At 43.1% G+C, this 14,605-nt stretch overlaps 1 protein-coding gene across 1 annotated transcript; it reads left to right on the forward strand.

The window, feature by feature from the left end:
* Positions 1 to 492: 492 nt before the first annotated feature.
* On the forward strand, positions 493 to 2,102 carry LOC149301531 (uncharacterized). The gene has a single exon (XM_089484242.1). The coding sequence runs from the start codon at positions 550 to 552 to the stop codon at positions 1,774 to 1,776; it is 1,227 nt and encodes a 408-aa protein (XP_089340368.1). The 5' UTR covers positions 493 to 549; the 3' UTR covers positions 1,777 to 2,102.
* Positions 2,103 to 14,605: the final 12,503 nt, after the last annotated feature.

Consider the following 14,605-nt stretch of genomic DNA (forward strand, 5'->3'; position numbering starts at 1 on the left):
ATCCCAACTATACCAGGCCTGAAAGCACACAGAACTCCAGAGTCCTCTCCTGGTGCCACACAGCATGAAGCCTCCTCTGCAGTTAGCTTGCATCATGCCATGTGCTCTGACTCAACACTCTATGGCAGTCTCACACGAAATGATGCCACTTTTCAATTAAAATAGTTTTACATATATTTAATGGAATATTTTTCAATGGCCTGACTATCTGCTTCTACTGATTTCCTCATGGCAGTTCCCCTTCAATCTCTTCTTTGGTAGGTCCTATGAGTAAGGATACAATCATTATATGGATTTGGGGTCATCCAGAACAGTGTCATGCTCAGGGCACTCACACCAACTTTGTTAATTTAATCTCACATAGGGAGGGGTGAATGTGGGCTAAATCTTGGGGTAAGACTTTCTTCTCTTAACACTGAGATTCAGTCTTGTCTGTCATTGTCCTCCTTTACAGAAGAAGTTGTTAGTCATGAGAGAGTCCACACAAGAAAGAAGTCACATAAATGCCAAAATTGTGGGAAATGTTTTGCCTACAAGTCAGTCCTTGTCATGCACCGAAGAGTCCACACAGGAGAGAAGCCATTCAAATGCCAGCATTGTGGGAAATGTTTTGCCTACAAGTCAGTCCTTGTCATGCACCGAAGAGTCCACACAGAAGAGAAGCCATACAAATGCCAGCATTGTGGGAAATGTTTTTCTTCAACGTCACACCTAGTGAGACATCAGGGAGTCCACACAGGAGAGAAGCCATTCAAACGCCAGCATTGTGGGAAATGTTTTGCCTACAAGTCAGTCCTTGTCATGCATCGGAGAGTCCACACAGGAGAGAAGCCTCACAAATGCCAGCATTGTGGGAAGTGTTTTTCTTGGAAGTCAGACCTAGTGAGACATCAGAGAGTCCACACAGGAGAGAAGCCTCACAAATGCCAGCATTGTGGGAAATGTTTTTCTCGGCACTCAAACCTACTGACACACCAGAGAATCCACAAGGGAGAGAAGCCATACACATGCCAGTATTGTAGGAAATGTTTTTCTCAGAAGTCACACCTAGTGACACACCAGAGAGTCCACACAGGAGAGAAGCCTCACAAATGCCAGCATTGTGGGAAATGTTTTTCTGACAAGTCAGTCCACCTGAGACATCAGAGAGTCCACACTGGAGAGAAGCCTTACAAATGCCAGCATTGCGGGAAATGTTTTTCTTCAACGTCACACCTAGTGAGACATCAGGGAGTCCACACAGGAGAGAAGCCTCACAAATATCAGCATTGTGGGAAATGTTTTTCTTGGCACTCAAACCTACTGACACACCAGAGAATCCACAAGGGACAGAAGCCATACACATGCCAGCATTGTAGGAAATGTTTTTCTCAGAAGTCACACCTAGTGACACACCAGAGAGTCCACACAGGAGAGAAGCCTCACAAATGCCAGCATTGTGGGAAATGTTTTGCCTACAAGTCAGTCCTTGTCATGCACCGAAGAGTCCACACAGAAGAGAAGCCTCACAAATGCCAGCATTGTAGGAAATGTTTTTCTCAGAAGTCACACTTAGTGAGACATCAGGGAGTCCACACAGGAGAGAAGCCTCACAAATGCCAGCATTGTGGGAAATGTTTTGCCTACAAGTCAGTCCTTGTCATGCACCGAAGAGTCCACACAGGAGAGAGGCCTCACAAATGCCAGCATTGTGGGAAATGTTTTTCTGACAAGTCAGCCCACCTGAGACACCAGAGAGGCAACACAGGAGAGAAGCCACACAAATCCATGAAGTGAATGAACATTATTTTTGTAAAGATGGAATACAAAGATATTTTTTCAATCCAGCGGTGTTTAAAAGCCCTTATGAATTTATTTGTAGAGTTTTTCTGTCCATATGTCTGTTTATGTTTTAAAGTTATGTTTTGTTAAGTTTAGGTTTTAATTGCTACTAGTATAGATAATTGTTTTGAGTTACAAATTTGGCTGGGGATTATGGGTCATGGTTTAGATTAGTTAGATGGGGGGCTGGGATTTGTTGCAGCTAGTTAGAAAAGCAATGATAGCATTCGGAATTTGTGGAATGTTGGCTGAAGAAAGTTGGGGACCGGTAGTAACAGAAAGGGAGCTAGTGTCTTCAAATGTCTGGGGCAGGGAGAGACTGTGCGTGTGAGAAGGATGGCAAAGTGGGGCTGGTTAATAGTGGGGGATAGATGGTGAGAATTGTGGGTGGGGTTTGGAAGAGGGTGGAATTTAAGGTTTGGGGTTTTAATATATTCTGGTAGTTCTGGCTTAAACGCTGAATTTTTGATATGTGTTTTCAATAAAGTTCTTTGCTGTTTCAACACACTGGTCTCTTTGGTGCACAGAAGTTGTGAATTTGCACAAAACTTTGCCTTCTACAGCTCACTATGATGCTTCAAATGACTATTTCACAGATAATATCTCTCAGATAAGAGCCAAATTGGATGTCAGCATTATTGCAGTGGTTGTAAGTAAGGTGTCCATACGTAAGATCAAACTGGATCAATTTGAATCTGAGTACTGAGGATGTGGACAAGCTCCTTGGAAGTGGGAAGAGGAGAACTTGCCCTCTCGACCGTTGCCCTTCATATATCACCTGAGATATATCATAGATGCATCTCTTAGTTAGGGCTATTTTCCATCTTGATTAAAAGAAGCTGTGGTATGGCCGTTTATGGAGAAGCCTTCCCTAGATCCCTTGGACATGAACAATTACAGACCAGTCTCCCATCTCCCATTTCTAAACAATATGACTGAGAGGACAGTTGATCTTCATCTACAAGAGGTCTTGGATGAAGCAGATTATCTGGACCCATTTCAAACAGGCTTCAGGATGGGATACGGAGTCAAAACTGTTATGGTTGCTAATGTGAATCTTGGTATACATGCATATATGTGGTATAGAAAACCAAAAGATAATAATACTTTTAACCATCATGTTATAAGAAGATCATTGCTTAAAGCATGGTGTAAAATGAGACATCAATTTTGGGTGTAATTGCAAGAAGCCTATTACAATAGAACAAAGGACAAAGATTCTCCATGGCTAAGATACGGAGATTTAATAAACAAAACACCAGAAGGAAAATACAATATGAAATCTATGGAAGAACTTAATGAAAAAGGAAACATGAAGGATTGGTTTTTATACAACCAATTAAACAATCGTTTTAAGGCAGACAATAAAGCTCCTGGGTTGACGATGGATAACAACGAAATCGATAAAATTATGATGGACAAAAAAGGTAAACACATATCCAAATATTATAAACTATTAAAAGAAAGAGATCTAGAAGATGAAATTATTAAACACAGCATGGTAAGATGGGCACATAATATAAATAAATCTATAACTGTAGAGGAATGGGAAAAATCATGGAAGGGAACAAATGAATTCACTCTGTGCCAAAACTATAAAGAAAATGATATCAAAATGTTATACAGGTGGTATCTAACCCCCCAAAAACCCACCAGATATACAAAACTGGCAATACTAAGTGCTGGAAATGTGGGGAACCCGAAGGAAGCTTCTTTCATATGAAGTGGACATGCATTAAAGCTAAAGGATTCTGGCAAAGGATTCATAGAAGCATCCAAAACATTCTTGATATAGATACAGTGCATCCTCCCCATACACGGCCTTCTCATATGCGGACTTGAGCGTACGCGCTCAAGCCATGGGGCGTGCGTGGGGCGGAAGGGGCGGCGTGTCCCATTCAATTGAATGGGCGCGCGTGCCCGTTGCGCCCTTCACCCCACCGCGCTGCCGTGCATGAGCCCCATTGTTTCCAATGAGGCTTGAGCATAGGCGGAATTCGCCTTACGCAGAGGGATCCAGAACGGATCCCCCGTGTAAGGTGAGGTTCCACTGTATTCCCTTTGAACCAAATTTATTTTTACTAAACATGACACACAACATAAAGGCAATAAAATACAACAGAATTCTTTTATATATGGTCTCATGTGCAAGGATCTTATTTGCTCAAGTTTGGAAATCTACAGTTAATCCTTCTGTCAAACATTGGTTGATTAAGATACATGAAGCTAGAAATATGGATATAGTATCTGCCTTACTAAGAGGGAAATCAAAAGGATACTTAGAAATGGAATGTTCTTGTCTTAAAACATTTGGAGAAAAGGGCGATAAAATTCCATTAAATTAATAGTTAATATTTGGTCGATATTTGGTCATTTAAATACTATCATGGGAATATCTCAGTGTAATAAACATTTTTGAAAATAAAAAAGACACACATCATTGTTGTGGGGAGCGCCACACACCGAGTTGTATAGCCACATTCTGTGCTCTCCTGGCCTTGCTGCTGGTGAGCCATTGACAGTTCGAGGGTGACGGCACGCTCTAATGCTGCAATGGTCAAAGGAAGTGTTTAGACTTTGCTTGTTGTTTCTTGCTCCCTTCACCCTTAAATGTAGGGGCCATTCAGACTACAATTTACCCTGGTTCCCAAACCGGTTTAAAAGTTGGAAGTTCACACTCACACCAATTTTAACACAACTCGATCAGGGGCTTCCACAAGAGATCCAGGGCAATTCCCTCTTAGCGCGGTTTTTCTGAAAGCGGACTATTGACCCTTTCTTTTTGGAAACAGCCGGCTCTTCCCTGCTGCCGATTGAGGTAAAGGGTAGTACGGACTTGTTTCTGGGGAGATTCGATATGGGGCACCTGGATCTGCCCAGTTCTATCCAGGGCAAATGAGGGAGTGGGAATGGGGCCTTTGTGAAGGTGGGGGGACTGACCTTCCTGGTGCTGGCCCTCCAGGTGAGCGATGCATTGGGCAAGGAGACCCTCTCCTCATCGCCTGCAGCCTTTGGTTCTGCTGGAGGGTCTCTTCTCCAGCATCACCTGGAACAACGGACCAGAACAATGGACAACAACAGATGGATGTGTGCATGTGTGTTTGTGTATATACATATATGTATATATGTGGAGGCATCTCTACATACCCATAGATATCTGTCTGAACATCTGCATGTTTACACAAGTGTGTGTGTGTGTGTGTGTGTGTGTATACACATTTATATATACTCTTCTACTTGCATACAATTTAAACATAAGCAAATGCATGGAGAAATATGTGTGTAGATATGCATGCACATGGATGCACCTGCGCATGTATACACCCCCCACGTTCTGGTCAACATCAGCATGTATATATAATGATAAATGTATATATGTTTAGTTCCGGTCATAACAGCATAACTGTCCTGCGATGACTGTAATTGGAATTTTTATACTTTGTGATGTTTTTATGATATGTATTTTACACATGATTTCCTCCTGAGGACACTCTGAGTGGCTGCCATTGGCTGGAACCCCCCTCCCTCCACCATCCCTGGCCCTGATTGGCTGGAGTCTCAGTCCCTCCCACCATCCCTGGCCCTGATTGGCTGGAGTCCCAGTCCCTCCCACCATCCCTGGCCCTGATTGGCTGGAGTCCCAGTCCCTCCCACCATCCCTTGCCCTGACTGGCTGGAGTCCCAGTCCCTCCCACCATCCCTGGCCCTGATTGGCTGAAGTCTCAGTCCCTCCCACCATCCCTGGCCCTGATTGGCTGGAGTCCCAGTCCCTCCCACCATCCCTGGCCCTGATTGGCTGGAGTCCCAGTCCCTCCCACCATCCCTGGCCCTGATTGGCTGGAGTCCCAGTCCCTCCCACCATCCCTGGCCCTGATTGGCTGGAGTCCCAGTCCCTCCCACCATCCCTTGCCCTGATTGGTTGGAGTCCCAGTCCCTCCCACCATCCCTGGCCCTGATTGGCTGGAGTCCCAGTCCCTCCCACCATCCCTGGCCCTGATTGGCTGGAGTCCCAGTCCCTCCCACCATCCCTGGCCCTGATTGGCTGGTGTCCCAGTCCCTCCCACTATCCCTGGCCCTGATTGGCTGGAGTCCCAGTCCCTCCCACCATCCCTTGCCCTGATTGGTTGGAGTCCCAGTCCCTCCCACCATCCCTGGCCCTGATTGGCTGGAAAACCTGTCCTTCCCACCATCCCTGGCCCTGATTGGCTGGAAAACCTATCCCTCCCACCATCCCTCGACTATTTTGTGTCCCAGCAGCCATTTTGTGCTGCTTGTGACTGTGGGGAATAATGTTCCAGAACCTTCAGTATCTCTTTCTTCTCCTGAGGCTCCAGAGTCAAAAAAGGAGGTCTGGACACTAACTGTCCGGAGGTCTTCTTTCCTCCAGTTTCTTCCACAAAGGAGGAATTGAGGGTTGTTTCTCTTCTCTCCCTTCCTTTGGAAGCATCTTGGTTCTTTCCACACCTGCAGAAAATACAAAGTGTTTTTATGTGCACACATTTATACAATCTTTCATGGACCACCAAAAATACAATTCAACAGCACTAAGGGCAAATCAAACCTGAACCTTCCCTAAAATTCAAAATAAATCTGTTGGAAAGCAGGATATAAATTATTGATTAAATTATTATTATTATTATTATTATTATTAGTCTCGCCTCCAAACCTTCAGAGAGACAATCTTCCGAATGCTGCAAGAGACAGTTCACTGGGCCTTTCGGGGCGTAGAGACCAGCATCCTTAGCTGGCATGAGGACAAAGATGGCGTCTACACAGCGCACTCCCTGACTCTTCCCGCATGCCGGTGTGATCCTGCACATTGCACCACATCGCAGGTGACGTCCCAGCATTCCTCTGGTGCTACATTCAGATGACGCAGTGCCAAAGGAGTGCAGAAAAGCCACACCATTGGTGGATATGGCATTTTCCCCTGGCGCAGAAAGGAGCTCCTTTTTGCACCACAGAAATCCCACATCAGGGCCACAGCGTAGCCTTATCATAGTGGAAAAAGGAGCTGCACAAAGCAGTGTGTTTGCCATGGCCCTGATCTGGCGCTAAAAGGGGCGGCCTGTACATCTCCTTAATTTCCAGAAAATGGGCCTAGGATTGGAGTCCTAGGGTTGGCCCCAGCCTTCATCACTCCCAAAGATGTCAATAGGAGTAAATCATGTCTCTGATTTTAATGGGTCTGTTTTTTTCTTGCAATAATCTACATAAAATCATAATGTATAGATAGACAGCAATAACAACAACAACAACCCAATAACAACAACCATAGCAACTGCAATATTTAAATGTCTATATTTAATGTTTCCCATTGCCTTCCCCTAAGGCTGAGAGAGTGTGACCCAGAGAGTTTCTATGATGTAGTTGGGATTCAAACCCTGATCTCCAGAGTCCTAGTTCCACTATGCTCAAACCACTAGGCCACACTGGCTCCTACAAAATGGACATCGTTTCACTGGGCCATTGTATGTCATGGACTTGGCCCAGCTTCCTCATCCATGGAGGTCATTTTATAAGCCCCCTTCTCCTCCTCCATTTCCAGGCCCAGCTCCTGCTGCATGCCTTCCAACTCTCCCAGTTTGGCAGGGACCCTCCCCTGGTTCATCCTCTGCCTCCCACCTTTTGAGCTGCTCTTCAAAGGCCACAGTTTCCTCCTCCTGCTGCCATTTCTCCTCTTCTCTTGAGCTCACTGCCATTGCTGCAAACTGAGTGCAAAGGGCAAAAGGAGTCTGCTCTCCATGAAGACAGCCAAGGAGAAAGGAGAAGAGGGGCCCTTCAGAGGTTCAGGCAAAAGCAAACAGCTGCAGCCTCTCCTAGTTTGCCACTCCTTCCTCAGAAAGAACCTTGCAATCTTGATCATATTCTGAGGTTGTTTGGTCCCAGCCTCCCTTTGATTCTCTTGGATCCCTCTCCAAAATCTCATGGCCCCACAGAGACTCCCAAGAGAGGAGAGGAGGCCTGGCAGCCGGAGAAGAGGGGAGGAGGAGGGGGCCTTCCTTGCTTCAAGCCCCCAAAGCTGCCTCCCTACAGAAGACCCTCCAGACCCCCATCCTTGGCTCCAAAATGGGGGCTCTTCCCTTCAGCCATCCGTCTCACAGAGGAACCAAATTTGGGGGTCCCCCATCGCCATCTTGAGGCACCCACCTTCCCTGTTCTGCCAAGGAAACCCAGAAGGAGCCCTTCTTCCTCCTAAGCAGCCAACGGTCAAAGCCACCAGCCTTCTAGAACCCTATTCAGGCTCCAAGCCAACCGCCAGCTTTTCCCAGAATTCCACGCTCTCCCTCCTCCCAGCGGAGGAGACCGGGAGACGAAGCAATGGGTGCAAACGACAGGAAAAGAGAGTTTATTGTCTTAAACTTGTAATTCCAGTTGTCCCTTTATGAGGGAGAATGGCATATTATTATTATTATTATTATCAACAAGAATTATGATAATGAGTTTCTTGTTCCCAAAACCACAGAGCCTTGTGAAATCTGAAAGACTGTGTTTATCACACAGTGGTTTTTGCAGCTCTTTGCAGCTCAGATCCGAAGCCACTGCGGGTCCAATGATGCAAATTCACACGACAACGTGAGTGTTATCACAGGCGATTCCTTTCTATGGGGGCTCCTTCTGTGGGGCTATTGCAGTGATTCCAAAGTGACCCCTCATTTTGGTGAAATCGGTAACAAGCGAATGCACAGAAATCGCTCCCAATTCCACTCCGAATTGGTCTGGTGTGGAATACAGATTTGCTTCTGCTCTGTTTCACCACCGCAAACCCCCCGGTTGCAAATTTCCCATGATGCAGCGCTGCAAACCCCCCCCCCCCCCATTTCCTTCTGGTGGCCCTTTTGCTTTCAGGGCAACCGAGGGGGGGAATAGGCAGCCAATGGGAGCGGAGGAAGGTCCAGTTAAAGGGAAGGAGGACACGACCCCTCAGGAATGGGAGCCAATGGGAAAATCACATTAGTCCCTATAGAACAATTTTATCAATAAAGAACATTCCTAATACAACGCCGCCCTCTTGTGGATACTCAGGGCACTGCAGGCTCTTTGGCTTCTTACCAACTTCTATCCTGGATCGCCATCTGGTGGCCACTCTTGATAATTCACTAATAGCAATTAACCAAATTAAACAGTATATAACACAAAAACATGAAACAAGCTAGAAAAGGAAACTGTTACATGGATTTGCAATTGGTTGACTGGCCAAACCGAAAGGGTGCTCAACAATGACTCCTTTTCATCCTGGAGAGAAGTGACCAGTGGGGTGTCCAGTGGGGTTCTGTCCTGGGCCGAGCGCTATTCACCATCTTTATCAATGATTTGGTTGACAGAATTTGGGACATACTTATTAAATTTGCAGATGACACTAAATTAGGAGGAGTAGCTAATACGCTAGAGAACAGGATCAAAATTCAATATGACCTGAATAGACTAGAAAGCTGGGCCATAGCGAACAAAATGAAATTCCTTATGGAGATATGTAAGGTACTGCATTAAGGGCAGAAAAATGAAAGGCAGAGATATAGGATGTGGACACCTGGATGAATGAAAGTACGTGTGAAAGTGATCTGGGAGTCCAAGGTAGACCACAAGTTGAACATGTGTTAAGAGTGCGCTGCGGCAGCTAACAAGGCCAATGCGATTTTAGGCTGCATCAATAGAAGTATAGTGTCTAGATCAAGGGAAGTAATAGTGCCACTCTATTCTGCTTTGGTCACCGGGAATATTATGGGCACCACAATTCAAAAAGAACATTGAGAAACTGGAGCATGTCCAAAGGAGGGCAACTAAAATGGTGAAGAGTTTGGAAACCAAATATCACAATGGGACAGTCTCATTGCTTCAGGCAAGGAGCATCAGCTGCCCTTGGTTCACCTCTGACATCTTCCTCCTCCGCGTCTTTAACTTGGGCACCATCCACTGCATAAGGTCTTTTAATTCCTTTATGTCTTCTCCCATTCGATAAACGTCTTCCTGGGGTTCTTCTGTGCTGGGGCAGCTATGAAGGGACTCCCCCACTGCCAGGTCCCAGGCTGTCTCTCTGCCCCCCGACGGCCTTCCTTTTCCCACTCTGGGGCTAGAAACCTAAATCCTCCAGTGGTGGCCTGGATGGTGTGAGCTTCAGGAGGTTTCCCAGTCTTGGGCTTGGCCCTAGTTCCTCTGAAGAAGGCACCTGCTCTTCCACCACCGGGATCTCCAGAACCACCGGGTTCCCCAAGAACTCTTCTTGTTCCTGGGTCTCCATTGGAGCTAAAACTGTGAGACTTTGCAAACAGTGAGATCTGGAGTCAGTCCTGTGCTCAAAAAAATAAAACACATTTGAAACAAAAGAAGCTTTATTGATGAATCCAGGCAGAAACATCCATTAACACCTTTTTGCAAAGTCTGAAGTCCAAAGGACCTTGCTCAACCCCTCCCTAAGCCAGGCCCCAATTCCCAAGATAAAGCAACACAAGCGGAGGTTGCATAGATACCAAGGTTGTCTATACTTCCCTTCCCTTCTCCCAGACAGCCTCACCTTGAAGAGCGGTCTTCCCAAACCTGCTTCACTCCTCCTTGATAACCAGTCTACAGCTGCAACCCCAGCCCCTTCTCCAAACGCCCTCCTTCATCTAAAAGCCACTCCATCTGTCCTTCTATCATTTTCCATTACGTACTTTCTATAACCCATCACTCCACACTGCCTACTATGAATTACAACTATAACTCCTACTTTAATAACCAAACCCTAATATGTTTACCCTTTATGACAGAACCCTTATACACTAGTTCTGACACGCAATGGACCTTTCTCAATCCTTCAGGCATGGAGCACCAGTCTGAAGTGACAATTCTCCCATCTCAATCCTTCAGGTAACTAACATCAGCCTGAAGTTGTAATGGGCCAGTCTTAATCCTGTAGGTAAAGAGCACCACCTTGAAGTCACAATAGGACCGTCTCAATTCTTTAGGCAAAGAACTTGAGGCTGAGATCACAATGGGCCAGTCTCAGTGTTTCAGGCAAGCAGCATCAGCCTCAGGTTCCAATGGTCACATCTCAAACCTTCAGGCAAGCAGCATTAGCCTAAATTCACAATGGTCCCATCTCATTGCGGCAGGCAAGGAGCACCAGCCTAAAGTGACAATATGTCATGAATCCCTTTATTCATGCATTTATTCATTTAGGGATTCAAGCCATAAAGGTTATTGGTTTAGGTTTAGAGTAGAATTAAGATAGATTGGATTTATGCTGGGTTAAAATAATATGTTTTAATATGTGCTTTAATAGAAGATACTAGAAAGAGGTAGAGAGATCATGCTAAAGAATGTTAACATCAGCTGGACAACGCTATTTACAATGTTGGAAAAACTGGAGGTTGGGGCACAATTCCAGAAATGGATCCAGGAAATATATAAGAAACAAAAGGTGAATTTAATAATAAATAACAGTAAATCTGAAGAATTTGAAATAAAACGAGGAATGAGACAAGGTTGTCCCCTATCCCCATTGTTATTCATCTTTGTATTAGAAATGTTAAACAATAGAGTTAGGTTGGAAGAACAAATTCAAGGCTTAAAATTAAGAAAACTGAATTTAAAATGAGGTTATTCGCCGACGACGTGGTTTATATCCTGGAAAACCCCTGTAACAGTATTCAAGCTTTAATCAACCTAGTACAAGAATTTGAAAAAGCTTCTGGGCTTAAGGTGAACAAGGACAAAACCAATATGCTGACGAAAAATATGGACGATGCGGCTATTAAGAATTTGGAAGAACTTTCGGGATTCAGAATAGGAAAAAAAGGGAAATATCTGGGAATAACGATAACTAACAGGAACACAGACTTATTCCATAACAACTATGAGGAAACGTGGAGGAACATTAAACAAGACCTTGTTAAATGGGGGAATATTCAGCTATCTCTTTTGGGGAAGATAGCAGTCATTCAGATGAATGTGCTTCCTAAAATTTTGTTTATGTTTCAGACTATTCTGATTTTGCATTCCTTTAAACCTTTGGATATGTGGCAAAATGATATAATGAAATTTGTCTGGAACAAAAAGAAGGCCAGAATTGGAAAGAAAATAATGTGTGATGAGAAAAGTAGGGGGGGCCTGGGGCTCCCAAATTTGAAAATCTGTTATTTTGCATCTACATTATTGTGGTTAATAGATTGGATTCTGTTAGAAAATGCGTATATACTGAATTTAGAAGGAGACGGACTAAGATTTGGGCTTCACGGCTATCTATTTTATAATAAAGATAAAATCCACAGAGAATGTAAAAATCATATTATAATTGGATCAATGCTGAAGGTGTGGGATAAATTAAAACCGAGACTGTGTAATCAAATTATTCACAGTTGTTCTCCACACGAAGCCTTTTTTGGGAGGGAAGGTATACCAAAGAAAAAAATGGCTAAGATACGCAGATTTAATTAATGTAACACAGAATCTGACAGAATTCAAAACAGTGGAAGAGTTACAAAGTTCGGGCATTGCATGTCATTGGTATTTGTACATGCAATTGAAAGAAAGATGGAAAATTGATAAGTTACAGCCAGGCATATGTAACAAGAGAACTGAATGGGAAGAGATAATGGGGAAAGGAAAGAAGAATGATAAAATGATTTTGAGCTGGGATACGGAGGAAGAGGTAATTAGACGTAGCATGATCTTATGGGCACAGAATGTGGGTCACAAATTAGCATATAAAAATGGGAGAACATTTGGACCAAAGATCTTAAGTATACCAGTAATCAGAATTTAAAGGAGAACATATAGAAAATGACATATAGATGGCATCTCTCTCCACAAAGAATCTCCTTGATGTTTAAAGGCAGCAAACCAGAGTGTTGGAAGTGTCTGAAAGTAATAGGGTCTTACTACCATGTGTGGTGGACATGCACTGCGGCAAAACAATATTGGCTAAAGGTGCATAATATTATAACTAGAGAACTAAATGTTCAAATCTCTTTTCTTCCTGAAACATACTTGCTAGGTATGGTTGATTCAGAATTGCAGAAACAACATGGTAAATTAATCTTCTATCTTCTTACATGTGCCAGAATTTCATATGCTACATTTTGGAAATCTGACCAGACCCCATCCATGGAAAAGTGGTTAATGAAAGTATTCGAAATGGCAGAAATGGATAAGATGACTTGTTGGATGAGGGGAAAAAATGAAGAATCTATCAAAAAAGAATGGGAACCTTTTTACAACTTTATAGAAAGAAAATGGGAAAATATTGTGGTTTTGAGATAATTACGTAATATGACATTCAGTAAGCAGTGAGAAATAGTAATTTGATAGTTTCAAAAATCAGATTTCAATGTGAATTTAGGTTTCCAATTTATAAATGAATACAGAGCAATGAAATTGAGGGTATGCTCTTTATAACTAAGTTGAAGTTCGCCTACACAATTCTCCTTATATGAAGTAATTTTATAGGGTAAAAGGAGGAGGGAGAGAGGAGGAGGAAGGAAAAAAACCAAGGGGAAAAAAACAGGCTAAAATGATAGAAAATCCACTCCGAAAAAATTGATCAAACAATTTGTGTACTCTGTGAAGAAAACAATTGAGTATTAAATTGAGTGTATGCTGTTCACATTTACTAGTAATATGTTCATAGAGATTTACTCACTTAAGGTAAATTACAGGGTAAAAGACTGTTCAAAAACAATACAATAAGAAATTCATTGTTGAAATGGGATTGAACTAATTGTGCACTTTGTGAAGGAAACATCTGAATAACATGTAAGATAAAGACAATGTAAAATTGATAGACTGTATAGGGATTCAGACAGCTGGAAGGTACAGTATATGTTAAGTGTTTTTTTATTAGTGTTAAATGTTTAATGATGAGGTTGAGTGGGGTATATATTGTCTAGGTAAATGTATATTTTATGTGTTATTATTGTATAATGTATTTGGTTCTATGTTTTTGTTATCTCATGTTTGTCAAAAACTTTGAAAACATTAATAAAAAAAAGAATGTGCTTCTTTGCTAGGATTGGAATGTGTGGGAATCACCCTTCTAACAGAGGCTTGAGTTTAAAAGGCTGGTCTCTGGAAAAGGAGGGGGAACCTAGAGAGTTATGGATATTTTTATATAATAATAATAATAATAATAATAATAATAATTTATTTTATTTATATACCGCTATTCCAGAGATCATAGCGGTGAACAGCAAGTAAGCTAATTTGCAAGTAAGCTAACTAGCCCCCAACAGTCTGGGTACTCATTTTAGCGACCTTGGAAGGATGCAAGCCTGAGTTGAGCTTGGGCCCTTTTGCTGGTCTTGAACTCGCAACCTTGTGGTTTTGAGTGAATGGCTGCAGTACAGGCATTTAACCACTGCGCCACCAGGGATATTTTTATATTGCATTATGTTGCTATGGGTTTATGCTTATTATATTTTCATACGGTCTCATATTATGTGGAGATTGATAGGGTTTTATATTATAGATAACTATATATATTGTTAAGCCATAATGTTAATTAAACTGTTGTGTGGCTGAGTTCTGTGGTCCAAGGCCACAGGTGCAGTGGTTGAGAAAAGGCACATTAGAGCTTAATTGCTTTTAGGAAAGCTGCCAGGATCCCAGATGGGAGGACACTGCACAGAAAAGGGGGGGAGAACGCTGTGCGGGAAAGGGCTACCCAATTAATTAGCTTCATGGGTAAACGGAGTGGGGTGGATTCATATGGTTATAAAAGGGATATGTTTATACTTTCTTTCATTCCTGACAAAAATGTCACTTCTATTACATGTATCTTCTTCTTCTTCAATAAAAGCTGTTCCTT

This window comes from Sceloporus occidentalis, unplaced genomic scaffold (assembly GCF_023333645.1).
Source record: "Sceloporus occidentalis isolate IW3139 unplaced genomic scaffold, rSceOcc1.0.p SCAF_21, whole genome shotgun sequence".
Classification (NCBI taxonomy): Eukaryota; Metazoa; Chordata; class Lepidosauria; order Squamata; family Phrynosomatidae; genus Sceloporus; species Sceloporus occidentalis.